Source organism: Tachypleus tridentatus, chromosome 13, assembly GCF_004210375.1.
Source record: "Tachypleus tridentatus isolate NWPU-2018 chromosome 13, ASM421037v1, whole genome shotgun sequence".
Lineage (NCBI taxonomy): Eukaryota > Metazoa > Arthropoda > Merostomata > Xiphosura > Limulidae > Tachypleus > Tachypleus tridentatus.
The window spans coordinates 139,636,504-139,656,833 of record NC_134837.1 but is presented as its reverse complement, the minus strand read 5'-3'; the positions used below and the strand labels follow the sequence as shown (position 1 = coordinate 139,656,833).

Below are 20,330 nucleotides of genomic sequence, written 5' to 3'. Positions count from 1 at the left end.
TGTTTTTTTTTTTACTTACCTTTACGAATTAAGAATGTGATGAGGTTTTCTCAAGTGATTTGAGACAATATTTAATGTTTCTGCTGAAAAGTTTTGCTTTCTATATACACTGGTTAGGTGACTGTTTTTTTTATTATATACCGTTGAAACGTGTTTGATGAAAGCAAAAGGTATTTCCTGTTTTATTTTTTCGTTTGTTTTCTGGTCCCCCTTCTTTATAATTTCTCAGTTTCTGAGCAGACATTAATTTGTTTAGGGTAGGTTTACTTAAGAATATATCATTAATACACCTATATTTTATCACAATTTGCAACTTCTATGTTAAAGAAAATATTTTAAAAGTAGGCAAGACATTTCGATCACTGATGCGATAATTCCCAAGCATACAAGTTTTAACGGTAATGAACTAGCTGTCGTTTCCTCACCCTTCACTCATTATCGTGGCATATTCATATTCGAGGAAATATTTAGACATTTCCTGATTTATATTAGCCATTTGAAACAGTTCGATGCATGATACCCTTCCCCCTGTGGCACAGCGGCATGTTTGCGAACTCACACTGCTAAAAACTGGGTTTCAATACCTGTGGTGGGCAGAGCACAGATAATCCATTGTGTAGCTTTATGTTTAATTCCAAAACAAACAATGCATGGTTATTTGTAAAGTTGCTAAAATACAATTTTGAAAAAATTAAGGATTAATTTACCTCTCCAACATTTTACGATATTTTATACTTGTCATATTTCAGAAATATTCCTTTTATATTTTACTGCATCAATAACTTTTTGTTGTTGTGAGTCATAAACGGGATTGTTTCGTTCTGACAAACTAATTGAAGCTTCATTAATACGTTTAGGTGGCACCAACACTAAAACCATCACAGTATTCTTATTCAAAAAGTGTTCAAACAGTAAGCTATACCTTTACACGAATTGACAACACTATGTAACAAAATTTTTACTTTTTCTTGTTCCTCGACAGAAAGTGTTATTTCCCAATTGCTTATGCCTAAAGTAGACCTACTTTGGAAAAGTAGGAAAAGACCTACTTTCCTCTTTAAACTTTGCTTTTGTGACCTGAATAAAGAATTTTTTTAAATTTACTCATTTTCCAAAATTCCAGGTAGATTCAGTGCTGAGTAGCTGATAGAGAATTTTCTCGAACATATAAGAATTTTCAAGAACTTTATAGAATGTTGAAGAAGCCTTAAAGCTGTGCTGCTTCATAACGGGAATAAGTATCCATCTCTTTCCCTGGCTCATTCGATGCACCTCAAAGAGGAATATAACAGTGTCAAAACCTTGCTAGAAGCCTTAAAGTATGATGAGTATGGCTGGGAGGTTATCGGAGACTTCAAAATGCTGACATTCCTGATAGGTCTCCAAGGAGGCTTTACCAAGTTTCCCTGTTGTCTTTGCCTTTGGGACAGCAGGGACACCGCAGCACACTACAACAGGAAGCACTGGCCACAACGGACAGAGTTCTCTGTGTGGAGGCACAGTGTCAAGTGTGAGGCACTAGTAAACCTCCAAAAGGTATTGTTCTCACCATTGCACATTAAATTGGGTCTTATGAAACAATTTGTCACAGCTCTTGATTAGGAGTCTGCAGCCTTCAGGTACCTTCGAGACTTCTTCCCTAAGCTGTCTGAGGCAAAGGTCAAAACTGGTGTCTTTGTTGGACCACAAATAAAGAAGATCCTGGAGTGCACAGAATTCCATAAGTTCAGTCGGAAGGACAAAAAAGCTTGGGGCAGCTTTGTCGCAGTGGTTCTACGGCAAAATGGGCTGCAGGATGTTCCTGAAAATCCATATCCTTGACACTCATCTTGATAAATTCAAGGGGAACATAGGAGCATACTCAGAGGAACAAGGCAAGCGCTTCCACCAAGATAAACGCCAAGGAGCGTATAACGAAAACATGATGGGAAACTATATTTCGGGGCTGATACATGAAAGTAATTTACATTACAGTCACAAATCTAAAAAAACTACTCAATTATAAACATTTTTGTATAGGTTTAGTATAAATATATGTAAATCTTGATTCATATGTCGTTTTATTCAGATCCTATGTAAATAAAAATGTGCAAATTTGCCAGTTTTCAGATAGAAAATAGGTTAATTTCTAAATTTCATTATCCAGGTCACAAAAGCAAAGTTTGAAGGGAATATTGGCCATTTTCTGTACTTTTACAACATAAGCAATTAAGAAATAACACATACTATCCAGAAACAAAATTTGTGTAACATAGTGTAATAGTAGAACAGTGTGTGTTATAGCGTTGTTGTTTTTATTTTGCGCATCTCTTAATTTTTCGTGTGAACCGTAAATTTCCTATTCAGCCAATCACATTCGTTGGGATTTACAGAACTAGGCAATAACTTTTACAAACTTTCAGATGATAAAATTCACTTGGAACATTTATTCATACAAAACTGCTGTTTACCATGTGTCTTGAAAAAGTGCGAGTTAGAAATGAAACTCACTGGATTCATCATAGCACTTCGGTACTCACCACTCATCAAATAAATTAAATAAATCAATTCACAGGAAATAATTTCACTTTTAATATACACATGATGCTTTGATATCCTCTACAGAAGTCATTAATAAAACCTGTAGTGGATTCATCTTAATTCCCTTTACATATTTCTTTATGCAACTTTCATACTCGTAATTATAAACTGCACAATAATTATTTGCACTGTGTAGCTTTCATCATCATAAACTGCAGAGTAATTATTTGCACTATGTGAGTATCGTTATTAAAAACTACACAATAATTTTTGCACTACGTAACTTTCATTATTACAAATTACACCACCAATTGTACATTTGTTTTTCATCAAAATTCTATTTAATTTGTAAAGTTTGTTTTACAATATAGACACAATGGGCTATCTAATGTGTTCAACGTGGGTGGATCGAAGTTCGGATCTTAGCGTTGTAAATTCGTAACCTTAATACTATCCCATTAAGAGACATAATTCATAAACAAATAAAATCAGAACTGAGCACAACACGTTAAAATAAAAATATTTCCTTTATGGAAATGCATCAATACTTTTTATAATTTAAATTCTTATAAGTAAAAAACAGTACACTATGAACCTTATTTTGCTAGAAAGAGACTTTCGCTAGATGAGTTGAATGAATTACAACTTTCACAACGATACAAAATTTGTTCTTCGGCCATCTTCTTTTCATTCAAGTTATAATCCTCCAAACGACCCAGTCAAAACCCTGACACGAAGCACCCTACCGACTTAAATCTGATTCTCTTATATCAAGAAAATATTACAAATAAAATTAATGTTATCAAGTCGATAAAAATGGTCAAAGAAGAACACTTAATTCACTTATATTACAGCTTACTGGATTTATAATAATGATTTGTTTATGTGAGATCTTAAGTAAATTCCATAAATATTCTCTTCGAATTAAACCTTTTCATTATCGTTAGTAGTTCAAGCATATGTCTAATGTTGACGTCACACGATGAAGGTAACTTATTAGCAAACACGCTAAATTAGTATTAGTTATCAAGGCTGTACAAATGATGCATGCAGTCGAGTGTGTTCTAGGAACATATCGTTTTATATATTTTTCTTTCATCTAATAAAATATGTAACAAATTAACAACATTTTAAAGGGGAAGGGTCACTCTTTTGTCCACCCCTGTTTATATCGACTGTTAACTCAAAGTGTGCGAAACTATACTCTGTTGTAGGTGGTTAGAACTATTGGTGTGTGCGAACAAAAGGAGGAGGAAGAAACCATATGCCATGTTAAAAAAAGAAAAAGGGACTTCATAATTCCCATTTCCCGCGATGAAAAGTCGTCTTCCAATTCACTGCTACATTCCTGCGTTACATGCATTTGATGGAGTGACTTCTCCGATATCGAAGATTCACTTACCGGAAAAAACTGAAGCCAAAGCCGCAACGAAAAAAGACAACGTGACCGAAGGCCCAGCTTTGGTGCTTGCAACCTGCCCAGCTAATACGTAGATACCTAACCCTAACGTACTGCCAATACCTAAGTTTAAGAAAAAAATGTTAAAATATATCAGTAATTTAATACACTTAAAAACATATATAATATCATTCCAATTTTCTTGAAATTAAAAAAAGCTAACGTTGGTACCACTTTACCTATCTTTTTTTCCCCTTTATTTTTTCCCTTTCACATAACAAATAATTATGGTAACAGAGAGTATTATAATAACAAAGCACAAAGAAATTATATAAATTCTAACCAGCTTTTTGTCAAACTATAAACTTTGAAGGAATTTATACTAGAAGTAATGCTTTGTTATCAGCAAATAAAATTATTGTACAGGGTGGCCCGTAAGTCCCTACCCATCCATATGTTATCATGTTATATTCAATTACGCATGTATTATAATTTTTTTATTTTTTCAGAAATATGGCCGATTTAAGCCCATTTACACTTGAAAATGTCTCACAGAACATGGCGTCGCATAATATTATGCAGCGAGAATGAGGGACAGCACACAGATACACTGGATACGTAAGATATATGGATTGGTAGGGACTTACGGGCCACCCTGTATTTCAAAATTAGTAATACAAGAACTGATTGATGTGAAAATATACGTTAAGTTAGTAAACGGCTCTTCATATTTTATTTCTCGAATATTTGAAAAATAATGTACCGAAACGTAGACTGATTTTTTTTTGTCGTTTGGAAAATAAGCATTCTTTTGTTTTACTACCAAAATAAAATTTACAAGTAATAAGTAACAGAGTAAATTTTACTAAACTATTGTTACTCGTTTGTTTTTTGACCATCAATTTTTACTATACCGCTGATCAGCCTAGATCTAAAACATTATACACAAGTACTTTAACTAAAACTCCAAAGATGCAGCTTTTGAATGAGTTGCTTATTTTCATATAACATTTTATGACGTTTCGACTACTTGTGTGGTCATCATCAAGTAACTGAAAGGTTGAAACGTTGTAAAAAAAAAACAACTAAATAGAAAAAAACAACCCATTCAAAATCTGTGTCTCTTGTCCTTTATTTATTCACTTCTTGTTTATTTTTCACCGATACAGAATTGGTAATAATTAAAATATAATTTATATAATAACCTAAGGCTGTGAGATCTAATGTTGACAAACATCGATGAAGGTTAGTGTCTTCAGAGTCGCTGCTTTTCAGTCGTTTCCGTCGGATAAGAGCCTTTACATGATTTCTGAAAGTCATTGTCACAAGATGATTGCTTGCTTTAACGACAAAGTTCTTAAGATGGCTGGAGAAAGTTGAAAGAAGTAATTTTGGCTTTAGAATTTTTGTGAGCTACTTACTCGCATTAAAATGAAATACGCTTTTATAAATTTTATTTTTATAACTGTTTTGACTAAATTCTGGGGCTAAGAACGAAAAACAAACATATAATGTTAAGTATTATATTTATAGATTAGCTAAGAAGAAACAAGACGCCTATATCCTATTGTGTTAACATAATTTATTATTCATAGTAGCCCCTCTCTACCTCTTCCATATTATACTATTAAAAGAATTTATTATTCACAATAGCCCCTCTACCTCTTCTACATCATACCGTTACCGGATCTTATTATTTATGGTAGTCTCTCTCTACTTCTTCTGGCCCGGCATGGCCTAGCGCGTAAGGCGTGCAACTCGTAATCCGAGGGTCGCGGGTTCGCGCCCCCGTCGCGCTAAACATGCTCGCCCTCCCAGCCGTGGGGGTGTATAATGTGACGGTCAATCCCACTATTCGTTGGTAAAAGAGTAGCCCAAGAGTTGGCGGTGGGTGGTGATGACTAGCTGCCTTCCCTCTAGTCTTACACTGCTAAATTAGGGACGGCTAGCACAGATAGCCCTCGAGTAGCTTTGTGCGAAATTCCAAAACAAACAAACAAACTCTACTTCTTCTATATCATACTGTCTATGGAACTCATTATTTAGAGTAGCCTCTCTCTACTTCTTCCATATTATACTGTTGACAAAACTTATTTACAGTAGCCTCTCTCGACCTCTTCTATATTATACTGTTAACGAAACTTATTGTTTACAGTAGCCTCTCTTTACTTCTTCTATATCATACTGTTGACAAAACTAATTATTTACGGTAGCCTCTCTCTCTACCTCTTCGATATTATACTGTTAACAGAATGTATTACTAACAGTTACTTACTGTTACCGAAAGCTACTGTTTTCTTGCCTCTATACTGATAAAAATGGACCTTATTTTTTAAAAGTAATTTCTTCTTCTCTTGCTTTAAATTGTATCGTTTTTTTAGATTTTATCAAAGATTGTATTTCAAGAGTAACTCACTTCAATATTCGACATTCGCACACAGTTTGTTTGAGGTTTATCTTAGTTCATAGCTGGACTCATCACTCAGTCGATTCACGTTTCAAACTATACTGCATTCAATCGGATACATTTCTTTAATTCTAAAATAGCACAGAGGTGGAAACGATATTTACATACCTCTCATACCTGAAAACATACATAGCTCGCTTGAATCGAGGTATAACTAGGCTAATTAGAGTTGATATATTTTCAAAATGTAGGTCTCAACAGATTGTGTTGTAGGATGTGTTGTGCATTGTGTATTGCTTATATTACGTCATCACTACACTAAATTTTCAAGACCGCAGGTAACCTGGAATTTTAATCAGCACTACTCCAGAATCGTGTCGTTGTTTATCAGCTAAAATGTATCTCATTTTCTGTTTTTGGCGTTAATATTATTTCGGAATTGTACCACTGTTTATTAGCTAAAACATATCTCATTCTTTGCTTTTTACCTTAAAACTACACCATAATTGTGACACTGTTTATTACTTAAATAGTACCTCATTCTCTGCTTTTTCCTTGATAATACTACAAAGCTGTTTCGCCTCGGCATGACCAGGTGGTTCAGGAATTCGACTTGTAATCTGAGGGTCACGGGTTCGAATTCTCATCACATCAAACATGCTCGCCCTTTCAGCCATGGCGAAGTTATAATGTGACAGTCAATCCCTCTATTCGTTGGTAAAAGAGTAGCCCAAGAGTTGGCGGTGGATTGTAATGAATAGCGGTTTTCCCTCTAGCCTTACACTGCTAAATTAGGGACAGTTAGCGCAGATAACCCTCATGTAGCTTTGCGCAAAATTCAAAACAAACCAAACCAAAAGTGTTTCACAGTTTATCAGCTAAAAAGTACCCCATTCTCTGCTTTTTACGTTAGTACTACTCCAGAATTGTGTCATTGTTTATTAGCTAAAAGCTAGATAATTCTCTACTTTTAAAAAATAAACTCAGGTTTTAGACAACATTCAATTCCTCTGAATTTTTGCAACTTTCCTGGTAGAATCGTATGTTCTTTTTTTTTAATACTTCTTGAAACAATTTTTATCATACGTCTAACTTATCCTAGCCTGATCTCTGGTAATATTATTCAATATGTTTCACTTCTCCGAGGGTCGCGGGTTCGAATCCCCGTTGCACCAAATATGCTCGCCCTTTCAGCCGTGGGGGCGTTATAATATGACGGTCAATTCCACTATTCGTTGGTAAAAGAGTAGCCCAAGAGTTGGCGGTTGGTGGTGATGACTAGCTGCCTTCCCTCTAGTCTTACACTGCTAAATTAGGGACAGTAAGCGCAGATAACCTTCGTGTAGCTTTGTGCGAAATTCTAAACAAACCAAACCAATGTTTCACTTCACGCCTATTTTATTCAAATTTTCTTGTCTGTTTCACCTTCCGAAATATTTTGCTCTGTGTCTAACTCACCCCTATTTTTTGTTACTTTTCATCTCTTAAAGTCTTGTGATTAGTTTTGCAATGTGAAAAAATATCGTAAATAACTCTTGAATTACACCATTCATTCTTCTACTAAAATTTTAGTCGCATTTATCATTTATTTATCCCATTATTCTTATAGTAAGTTTCGTCGTTTATAAATTTTTATCACGTTCTGACACACCACAGTGTTCTCTTGTTTAAATTTTGAACCCAAATTTATCGTTTTTTAATTGTAAATATTAAAAACATAAACGTTAGAGGTAAGGTTTTAATCGCTTAAACATCAAGAAGAGCTCTAAGTTTCATAATATTACACTATAATTTTTATCTTTCCATCTGTTAGTTATCTCCTTATTTATTCGTGTATAGTAAACAAATACAAGACACACTGCAGCGAGATTGATATCGTTGCCTGGTTGGATTCTATATATGTCATTGTAAATTCGTTATCTAAAAATAATTTACAATTAGTCCCCATAATAAGTGCATAAAATTTCTCATGAAAGACAAAAATATCAATTCTGAGTCTAAAGCATTTCTTAATTAAATTATTTTGCTGTTATATCATCCAAGTTACAAAAGTAAAAAGTGAAAAACGAAACCTTTGTAACAAATTAGCATGCATATTAAGCAAATGACATATTTCAAGTAATGCTATTCTGAAAAAAAAAAGGATGTAGAAACGCATAACACTCTTGTATATTACACTTTAAAGTATTCTACATTTCACACAAAATTCCTTTTAACTTTTCTGGGATGTGCTTGCTTGGAAACAAGTACAAAGTTACACAATGGGCTATCTGGGCTCTGCCAACCATGGGTATCGAAACCTGGTTTCTAGCGATGTGAATATATAGACAGACCGCTGTGCCACTGGGTGACTCTTTGAAACAACTCCACGCTGTAATGTTTCCATGTAACTATATATTAATACTTGTCCTACTTTATTTTATCTGCATTGATATGATTAAATTATAATATTCTCTATTCTGTTGTTTCAATGTCGGTAGGTTTAAAGTTTAATGGAATGCAGCTGGTTCTTGAATGAAAAAAGAGCGACGTATCCACTTCCATACAGAGGCTTCCTTGAGGTCCTTTAACACAAACCTTACATACTCTAAGGTATTTAAATTTGGTCTGTAGCTGCTTTCATAACTGAGCTTTATTAATAGTGTTCAGATCACATGCTGTGACATTATAAGGAGAAACGCAAACTTGTACTACAAAACTAATGGTATAGAAGGGTTTGTTTGTTTGTGTGTTTTGGAATTTCGCACAAAGCTACTCGAGGGCTATCTGTGCTAGCCGTCCCTAATTTAGCAGTGTAAGACTAGAGGGAAGGCAGCTAGTCATCACCACCCACCGCCAACTCTTGAGCTACTCTTTTACCAACGAATAGTGGGATTGATCGTCACATTATAACGCCCACAAGGCTGAAAGGGCGAGCATGTTTGGCGCGACGGGGATGCGAACCCGCGACCCTCGGATTACGAGTTGCACGTTAGAGGTAAGGTTTTAATCACTTAAAAATTTTATATTAATCAATAAGAACTCTAAGTTTCACAATATTACACTATAATTTTTATCTTTCCATTTGTTAGTTATCTCCTTATTTATTCGTGTATTGTAAACAAACTCAAGACACACTGCAACGAGAATGATATCGTTGCCTGGTTGGACTATATATATGTTATTGTAAATTCGTTATCTAAAAATAATTTACTATTTTAAGAGATGAATACTATGTAGAAATCTTACATAATCGAAGTATAAATACAAAGTACCGCGAGTAGGAACGTATTCAGATAGTCCTTCAGTGAATTTGTTAGTATAATTTTTTTAAATTGCGTCCATATGGCACCCAGGAACAGTAATCCGCGGTGTTATTTAAAACGATTCAATTTACAGAAATTATCGCTTTACAGAAAATAAATAAGAGGATAAGTTTACAAAATGTAACAGAATAATAATACAATAAGTAGAATAAAGGATATGAGCATTTTATTAACATTTTAATCCTGTTTTTTTTTCTTTAAAGTGAAGAAGAGACATTTGACTAAATTCAACTAAAGTTATTATACTAAGCCTAAAATTCGAATACTTATGACACCAGAGTATCTAAGCCTGATTTATTACGCGACTGGAACAATGTTTCTACTTTAGGTGCACATAATTTAAGAAATACATAAAACATCTTTATGAAAATAAAATATTGAATTTCTACAAGAGATATTTAGAAATATAATATAACACAAATATAATAAACTGTTAAAATATTTTACTCTGTACACTTCTACCACTTATATAATAAACGTAAAGTACTTACTTTGTACGCCCCTCTATCTGAACACTTACACAGGTGTACTCACAAACAAACAGAACGAGAAACTGTATTCATTCTATGCGTTTGGTTATCAGTTGTGTGTTACACTTTGTTCGATGTACGGGGTTTCAATAAGATACAAGCTCGTCATGGCTAGGTAGTTAAGGCACTCGACTCATAATCCGAGGGTCGCGGGTTCGAATCCCCGTCACACCAAACATGCTCGCCCTTTCAGTCGTGGGGCGCTGTAATGTGAGGTTAATCTCACTGTTCGTTGGTAAAAGAGTAGCCGAAGAGGTGGCGGTGGGTGGTGATTACTAATTGCCTTCCCTCTAGTCTTACACTGTTAAATTAGGGATGGCCAGCGCAAATAACTCGCGTTTAGCTTTGAATTTCACGCAATTTTCATAAGAGTGTCGCAAAGCAGAAGATAAATGTTACAATCCAAACGTTGGTGTACGTTAAGAGCTTATGAAAGATGCATCTTCTAAAAACATACTAGAGAAAACTGCTTTAAAAGGTTTTTTTTATTTTTGAATTTAGGACTATTCCTCTCACATTTGAAGCTATCGATAAAAAAATTATGTTATTCGAAAATCCTTTAGCTCTAATGCAAAATAATGTGTTTTTTGTTAAGGTTTGTTTCATTGAATTAAGTACAAAACTATTCAATAAGTTATCTGTGCTCTACCAACTACAAGTATTGAAACTCGGTTTCTTGCAGTGTAAGCTCACAGACATACTGCTGTGCCACTAGGCGGCTTTTGTTAAAATATAGTTTGTCCTCAGCTACATGACAAGTCGTCAACATCTCCCATGCTAACTCTTAGGCTTCTGCTTACTAACCAACAGTGGAAGTGGCCGCTACATTATGACTCTCCATGGTTAAAGAGAAAGAATGTTCGGGGACGGGATTCGTACTCGTGACTCTTAGATTGCGAGTCGAGTGCCTCAATCGCCAGGCCATCCCAGATATAATAATCAACAAGTCTTTAGGCTTAATCGAAAATAATGATTTTTGTTGTTGTCACTCATGGCTTAAGTGTACTTTCATCCAAATATCTCCATACATAGAATGACAACGATATCCACCCATATTTGTACCTTTTGTGGTGTTATCTTGCCTAAATACTGATGGTATCAAAAGGGCTTTACCGACCTGTCTATAATCTATGGCATGTCTACGGAATTATACCACTAGAAAACGGGCTTCGATATCTATGGTGAACAGAGGTCAGATAGTTCTTTGTGTTTAATAAACAACATCTATAATCTATATATCTTTTTTTGTTTCTTTTATTGTATTATTTGTATTGCAAAAACTAAGTTTCTATTCTTTACAGTGTGAATCTTATGTCAGTTTTCCGAGGTTTACCCGTGTATGGTTCTCTTCTCACAGACCACTAACAACAATTACGGCTAAAGCGGGTTTCAATCACTATTTTTAACCCCGCAAAGTAACGCATCACAATGTGGACTACAAAAATGAGTTAGATGGATAGTCTCATTGTTGGATGAATTAACCATAAATAACATTTTAAATTACTACACATGTAAAACCAGCTGTAGTGTACAAGTGTGATGTTTTTATAACATCCCCACCCATTTCATTTCCACAATAATAATAAGAACAATAATTACATCAGTTATTGGCAGTTCATTTCTCTTACTCTAATATATATGAAACTGCTGTTAATGTGATGTCAGCCTTTCTAGATATGTTTCAGAAACATAATAAAATCCAGAATTAAAAAGAGCTACAGCAGTCCATCAGAGATGTCTTTGACTTTATCCGTCCCCAAGTGGCAGAGAGGCATTTCTGCGGACTTACAACTCTAGAAACCGGGTTTCGATATCCTTGATTAGCAGAGCACAGATTGTCTATCTTACGGCTTTTTGCTTAAATGGAAAGAAACAAATCCTTTTGTATACAGTAACAGTGTTGCTACTCTCGTATTTCTCCTGTTAATCTGCCCGGACTCATTGCTGTGCCTCTGAATATTTTGTACGTTGAAATGATAATTGTTGCCCATTCATCAACCCTATTAAAATAACTGAAATAATTTTTTTTTATATTCAAAATACTGAATGCTTTTTATACAAAATCGTAATATTTTTATTAGATACTTGTTTTTTTTTTCCTTCTAACTTGGCTGGAGTCGCTACAGTGCTTCTAAGTTATTGTCAAAGGTCACATCTGAGCTTCGGAGGGATGCTGCTACCAAATATTTCAAAATGTCTTACTTACTGCCGTTTTAGGGGCCTGGTGGTTAGGGCACGGATATCTTTCATGTAACTTTGTACAAAATTCAAAACAAAACAAATCAAATACAGTGGTACCTCGGTTCTCGAACCTAATCCGTTCCAGAAGGCTGTTCGAAAACCGAATCAATTTTTCCCATAAGAAATACTGTAAATTAACTTAATCCGTTACAGACCTCCAAAAAATTACGCATTATGAAGCATTTTAAGTAAAAATATTGCTCATTCATGCCTGTATAATAATACTTGCATGCATAAAGTCAACCACAAAAACTATAAACACAATAAAAAAAACAATAAATGAAAATTTAACTGCACTTTACCTGTGCTGAGGAGAGCTGATGGCGTAAGTGAAAAGTGATGAGGAACGTGGAGAGTAGGAGGGTTATTATTGTTTGGAAGGGGAGTCACCTTCCATAAAAACGTCAGGTAACTCTCCTTCTGGGGTTCTTTCTCTTTTCTGTCTCTTTGTACTGCTATAACCTGCTTAAGACTCACTGGACCTATTTCTCAATAAAAACTTGTCTAATGAGGTTTGTTTCTGCCTGGTATCCTCCCCATGTCTCACCATACTATGTATGCCACTTCTCTTCCTAAATTTTCCAAACCACCCCTTACTAGCCTTAAAGGCATCACTTCTATTCGCACTCGTTCCAGGGGTGTTTTTCAGGAGGTTAGCATGCAACTGCTTTGCTTTCTCACAAATGATGGTCTCAGAAATGCTATCACCAGCTAACTGTTTTTTCGTTTACCCAAATCAACAACAGTTGATACTTCACCAGTATTTCAGGCTTAGGAAATTCTTCATTCATCTGCACTAGCCGTCCTTAATTTAGGAGTGTAAGGAAAGAGGATGACAAACCTCTTCCATTGTTTGTGATATTTGTTTCGTAAGCACTGTCACATTTTTTGCAACATCAGCTCCTTTGATGGCCTCTTTATTTTTCAGTATAGTGCATACTGTAGACTTTGCCATACCAAACTGTGCAGCAAGGTCAGACACGCGAACACCACTCTGATACTTCGCTATGAGATCTTTTTTCACCTCTATTGTGGCTCTAACAACTTTTCTTGTTGATTTGCTGCTTTCATTATCCTTCTTTGACACCATGGTGGTTTATTTAATCAGATCTAGAAAAAAAAGAAAAACGAGAACGTTCACAGCAGATTTTAGCGGGGGTGTGGATGCGGATAAAATGTTTTGGGCAAGTTTGGTGTGGGCCGAAAATGGTCGAAGGGTCGTTCGGGTCATCAGTCGGGTTATTTCGGGGGTTTGGGCCACGACAGCTTGGTTCGGGAACCGAATTTATGTTCGACAACCGAGACATTTTTTTCTCAAACAATATGTTTGAAAACCGAATTGTTCTAGAAGGGAGTCGTTCAAAAACCGAGGTACCACTGTACTACCATTTTGTCGTAGTGTCTATCTAAAAAAATACAACAAACGAAATGAAATTAAATAAATAAGAGTAGGTTCGAGTTCTCTGGTTCTGTATAACCATAAAAAGGAAAACAAAACAAAAAAGATCCTCATTAAAAATGAATAAAACCAAAATATCACTTAAACTCCAGGCCTTCTTGTGTGTTCCGTTAGAAATAACTATGACTGCATCTTCTTCTGAAAATAATTACTATCTCAGCAAACTCCATCCGTTGTATCCCATAATTATGTTTTGAAAATTATTGAGCCAACTGTTATCTGAACTTTAGGTGTCCTTAATGTTCTCTTAAAGATATTAATATGGCCAGCTCACTTTCGACCTCAGGAAGTTCGGTAAAATTTTTGTTGCTTGTATTTATTTACAAGCTGCATTTTCAAAAGATTTTTCTAGTTCAAGTGTTGCATTGAACATTAACTACCAGTAGTGTGGTCTCGAAGTACTTACTCTTTATTGCTCCTTTTCTCCTATTCAGGGATCAATTACTATGACTTCAGAAATCGTCATTAGAATTCCATGCTTTGTTCCATTCAGTTATTAATATATATATCCCCTTAAACTAATCAGCAGCAGTCTTCCTAAAGTTCAACAAGTGTGTCGTGGTCCAACGTACACGTACAGAACAAACCTTAGCAAATGAATAATATTTTCTCACCTCTGAAGAGTAATTTGTGTAATACACAAACTAAACAGTAGGTTCATAGGTCTCTAAACTTTAAGAAATTTTCCATTTTCGACAACTGAATGGGAAAAAGTGCAGAATTTCAATAGCACCTGCAAAACATGTCCATGCTTATTATCTGAAACATTTTTTTTAAAGAAAAGCTTTACCAATTTCCTAAAGTGGGGTGTTTTAGGATAATATTATCCCCCCTTCGCCTCGCTCATAAAAAGGTTAGTTTTGATAAGGTCGAGAGGTTTACTGGTAATTTTAGATATTGTAGGCATTTACTGACAGATCAACAGTGTGGCAGAGAGAAAGTCAGGATCGGTGATGAAGACGACGTTAATGAGAAAGATCAAGACAACAGTGATCGTACAAAGCATGGTTATCTAGTGGCTGTGATCTATAAATCCAAGAGTGCCGGGAAATTTGTTGTGGGGAAAACGAGAAATCCCCAAGAAAATCAACTTTCACAGGACAGGCACCGAATTATCTAGCTGTCCTGTGCCAAGAGATGAAAATGAACAAACATAAATGGATTAGTAAAAATTTTCTAGAGTTTTTAGGTTTCTTTCCTGCCTGGGTATTCATTGTATGGTGATATTGTTTTGTAAGATGCACTTGTCATTGGGCGGCAGTTAGGGATTTATTTTCTCTGCTTTATTGTAGTATTTAATTGCAAAGGTTATTAGTCTTTCATTTACTGTTTGGATGTTACATGTTTTGTGTACGTAACTTTCTGTTTTAAATTTTGGAAGTCTTAGGGTGAGTTTGAGAAGTCTGTTCTGTTGTAATTGTAACTTGTTTTTAATTCTGCTTGACATGTTGAAGGTGACTTGACACCAGTATTTTATGAGGGAGCATATGAGGTTTGAATATATCTTTTTTTATTGTTTCAGCTTTGCAACCTTTGTTTCTTCCTGCAGTTAGCCAGCCTTAAATATGAAATACGTTTATTGTTGGATTTATGTATGTGCTTGAGATATTTAGCCCGTATAAGACTAACTTGTCTGAGGTTATAACTAGAAATTCGGCTATGAGGCATAATTCTATGCCGGCATTGTTTAATTTGATTTTAATTTGTTTAAGGTTTTTGAAATGTTCGTTGATGCTACGCCAAAATATGATTCCTGTAATTTTGAGTGGGTTGAAAGTTACTCTCCAATCATTACACCAGGTGTTTATGGCATTGAGAGATTTTTGAACCTTACTAGATGTTATTAGGAGATTTCACGTGATACTTCAAATAACAATATCGTCAGTATATTCTGAGAAGTATGTACATGTTAGGTTCGGAAAGTGGATGTTATTAATAAAGAAAAAGTAAAGAAGTGGTGAGATATACAATGCTAAAATCAGGGGTTCAATTCCCCTCGGAGGACACAACAAATAGCTCGATGGGGCTTTGCTATAAGTAAAACACGCACAGACGATCTTACTTTTAAAAAGTGCGGCAGTACCTCTACTGTTCATGTATGTTTCAGTTGGGAGTGAGTTAGATTCAAAAATGTAGAGAGATAAATTGGTTTATTTTTGGCCAGGGTTTTAGAGATGATAATTATGTCTGCTTTGATATTGCTGTTTAGGTCGAATAGCTCAAATTTCTTGGTGGTGAAGGCATCTTGGATATTGATGTGAAGAAATTTTAATTTTGTGCGTGGAGAAGTTGCCTTCCGTTTTAGTGATTCACAATTTGTGTTGCCGCTTGAGGCTGGGGAGTTTGAAGTGACATTTTACTGTGTTAACTCTATTTTCGATTCGTGATGCAATTGCTGTCTTGGATGCCGTCTTTAGAGATTGGAATTCACACAGGTCCGTGAGGAATTAAAAAAGGATCATGGTGAATTCACAAAGTTCCGTGAGAAAAACCAGAAGGACCACGGTGAATTCACACAGCTCCGTGAGTAAAGCTAGAAGATTATTGGTGAATTCGCAGAGGAAAGTTAGATGGTTTATGGTGAATTTCCGAGTCTCCAAAAGCTCTTTGTGTAGTAATATGGTGTTGTGTGTTGGTATGTTGGCAGCAGCGTGAATGTACGTTAAAGAAGATGGTGTGTTAGGAAATACATGTGTTGCTTCTGTGGACAGTTAAGTCGAGTGGATGTGTGGATTGAGTGGTGGGTGCTGGATGAACTACTTCTGTGAAGATTGTTGTGTTTAGTGGAATTTGTAGAAGGGGTGTTTTGGTGTGTTTTGGAGCTGTGGTGTGCGTTAATAGAGTGATTGGTGGCACTTTTAAGCTTTACTACAAATTTGTCGGTATACAGTTAGCGCATCTCACCTGACAGCGTTGATTAAGGGCAGCTCTCCACGTCGTGTATCCCTGCACATCTCGGGTTTGCTTTGCAGTAAGGTTTAGAGTGTCCGAGTATTCGACATTTGAAGCACTGGATTACGTGTTTATGTGGTGGCTTACGATTTCTGTTTTGTGGAAAATAACGCAACCTTTAGCAAATAGAGATATCTTGATTAGTGGTGTTTTTTGTTTGGTATGGAATAATGTAATTATTTTTATTTTGTGTGGCTTGTAACCTGAAGCTACCTGTTCGTCGTAAATCTCAATTTCTTCTAAATCCATGTAACATTTTTAATAACTACTGAATGTAACTAACTACTGTCTGTAGGTGCGTGTATGTTTGTGTTGCCACAAAAAATGTCCAATGGGCTAGAATATTATCACATTACACAACGAAACCACTTATTGGAAGACGCCGTATCTCTAAAGTTCATAGAATGAAAATGTTTTCTAAGTTAGGTCGTAATTTTCGGTTGACGAAGAGAATGTGGAACCCCTTCAACTATAAGTGTGGACATGTTTTTCTGTCTTGGTTTGTTTGTTTGTTTTGGAATTTCGCACAAAGCTACTCGAGGGCTATCTGTGCTAGCCGTCCCTAATTTAGCAGTGTATGACTAGAGGGAAAGCAGCTAGTCATCACCACCCACCGCCAACTCTTGGGCTACTCTTTTATCAATGAATAGTGGGATTGACCGTCACATTATACACCCCCACGGCTGGGAGGGCGAGCATGTTTGGCGCGACTCGGGCGCGAACCCGCGATCCTCAGATTACGAAGTGCACGCCTTAACGCGCTAGGCCATGCCAGGCCCAAAATGAAATTCCCCAGGTGAGGCACTTCTGTCTTGGAGTGTTGCTGTTAGTTTGAGTTGTGGGTGCAATGTTTGAAGACGTTTGTGTGGTGTTTTGTATTGCAGGTGTGGTATGTGTTGTCGTGAATGTGGTGATTTTTTGTTTTATCATCAGAACTTGGAACTTATCCTTGATTACTTTTTTCATCGATATTTTTCTTCTTCAGTTACGAACCCGTCATTATTGGACTGGTTGTTTCCTTCCTCAGGCTGTAGAGCTACGGTATAGCACAAGCTCGTGATGAAAGTTTGTCGAATGAAATTGTCGTTAACAGCAAGGAGGCTGTCGTAAATTTCTTCATCATCTTGGCGGGTTCGACAGATCTTGTCGTCATAAGGATTGTTTGTTTGTTTTATTTTGTTTTTGAATTTCTCGCAAAGCTACACGAGGGCTATCTGCACTGACGTCGTAAGAACAAGCAGTCGGGTTTGACAAATTTGAAATCATGATCGTTTACTGCTGGTACTGGGAAGGAGAGAAGAAAATCCCCACTAGATTAAACCAAAAACAGTGAAGGCTATTTCACTAGCCTCAAGCCTTCCTCTCTCTCTAAGACTTTTATGACTACCAACCCATTCAATCACTTCTCTTTGTTTCACCGCAGTCATAATCCAATTTATAGTGTTGTAAGTACACACACACATATATAGGCCCGGCATGGACAAGTGTGTTAAGGCGTTCGACTCGTAATCCGAGGGTCGCGGGTTCAAATCCCGGTCGCCCTGTCAGCCGTGGGGGCGTTATAATATGAGGGCCAATCCCACTATTCGTTGGTAAAAGAGTAGCCCAAGAGTTGGCAGTGGGTGGTAATGACTAGCTGCCTTCCCTCTGGTCTTATACTGCTAAATTATGGACAGCTAGCGCAGATAGCTCTCGAGTAGCGTTGGGCGAAATTCAAAACAAACAAACAAATACAGATATACCTCTGTACCACTTGAGGGCGTTATGACAATGAAGATAATTTTGCTGTTTTTATTTTTGCTTATGTTGAATTATCAACAGAGTAAGTGAATATATGAATAGATATAACAGTTATCAATACAAATATGATTTAGAAAGTAATTTCACGAATGATAATTTATGTTGCCTTCCATTTATTCTACTCCCCAACCCCCAGTATTTTTGTTACACCAAAAATACAGTTGTTCAAAGTCAAACATTAGTATTTACACTGATTTTGTTTTATGAGAGAGGGAGACAGAAGGTTGTAGAGATAGTCTACATTATACCAAATCTGTGACATGATGGGCCCATTGTAGTGATGACAGAATGGAAACTGGAATATTCGTGATTTTGTTTTTTAAAGTCTAATTATTCGTTCAGGGTTAAAGAAAACTTAGTGTGTCTATTGTTTGTAATAAATTTTTGTTTAGAGTTAGGTTTTATTAATAAAATATAAGAATTTCTGATCATTACGAGTATTGCTAAATAATCAACCTCGGTGGTATTTTTTAAAAAGGAAGCTGTCATACTGGAATTTTTTGTTAATTGAATTAATTTAAGATATTATAACAATATTTGTGTTGACGTAATTCTGTTCAGTGTACTAATTTATGTTTTGTTTTAGATTTAATGTAATAAATGCACTTTGCTTCCCAAGTTACAGTTGCTGTTAGTTTTAATTAAATAGTTTTATTTTCCCTAGTTTACTGACCTCTTTCATATAGTAAATTTTCATTTGTTTGTTCCCTCCGCTAGTACAGCGGTATGTCCACGGATTTACAACGCTAAAATCGGTGGGCTCGGCAGACAGCCCAATGTGGCTTTGCTATAAGAAAACACACCTATTTGTTTATATTTAAATAACTGTCATGGCGTCTTGCATGTCATCTGAGAAAATGTATAGCAACTGCGATTATGCTAGTGAATTATCTTATAGTTCATTATTCAATACAAACTTTCAAATGAATAAATAAACTTAAAAATTACATCGAAAATCTGTTGTTGTTTTTCTTTTTCGCTAATTTTCTTTTTAAAGTATAAAAAGCAAACGAATTAACTTTATATTCTTGAGCTAAATCGAACCAACTAGCGTTTGGATACGTATAAACTTTATGTAGGAACCAAGATACTGCTGTTTTTCCACACCGATTGATGAGGGCATGTTAATCACTACCTGTAGATGATAAAGAGTTGAAAGAACTTTACAAACTGTGCGAATTATTCTCATGTAGTAAAATATTTCTGTGTGTGTTCGTCCATTAAAAGGTCCTTGAAATAAACGGAACAAAATAAAACTTTTTATTAGCACGCTATCACTCTATTCTTTAACAAATGCGTAAAAAAGAGGGCGCTTTAGTCTTGTGATTCTAAATTTATTTTTCTTTGTAAGTGCTGTTTCACACGTTAAAGGTTTTAGTAGTAGTAGTAGTTGTTGTTGTTGTTTTGAATTAAGCACAAAGCTACTGAATGGGATATCTGTGCTCTGCCCATCGCGGGTATCAAAACCCGGCTTTTAGTGTTGTATGTCCGCAGACATACCGCTGAGCCACTGGGGGGCTAGTTTTTAGTAACTCACAATCATGAAAAAGTTGTTTTGATTAAATGTGAATTTTGCTTCATTGAAATGGTCAAGGTAAGATGCACACTGTAATCATTCGATAACATAACATCGTGAGTTTAAACAAATTAATGTAACCATTACTGTGTGTTTCAAAAAACAACTAAACCTTCGTGATGATTAAAATGCGCGAGAAAA

At 35.7% G+C, this 20,330-nt stretch overlaps 1 protein-coding gene across 2 annotated transcripts in view; it reads right to left on the bottom strand.

The window, feature by feature from the left end:
- LOC143237625 (cationic amino acid transporter 3-like) overlaps positions 1 to 10,225 on the bottom strand; it is a 37,153-nt gene extending 26,928 nt beyond the window's left edge. The window contains exons 1-4 of one of the 2 annotated variants that reach the window (XM_076477087.1): positions 10,123 to 10,140; positions 6,336 to 6,457; positions 5,125 to 5,285; positions 3,923 to 4,042 (exon numbers count right to left, since the gene is read on the bottom strand). In XM_076477087.1, coding sequence (XP_076333202.1) covers positions 3,923 to 4,042; positions 5,125 to 5,239 — 235 coding nt within the window. In that variant the 5' untranslated portion in view covers positions 5,240 to 5,285; positions 6,336 to 6,457; positions 10,123 to 10,140. Of the gene's footprint in view, positions 1 to 3,922; positions 4,043 to 5,124; positions 5,286 to 6,335; positions 6,458 to 10,122 lie in introns of both variants that reach the window. The other variant, XM_076477086.1, reaches the window with a different exon arrangement.
- Between the last annotated feature and the right edge of the window lie 10,105 nt (positions 10,226 to 20,330).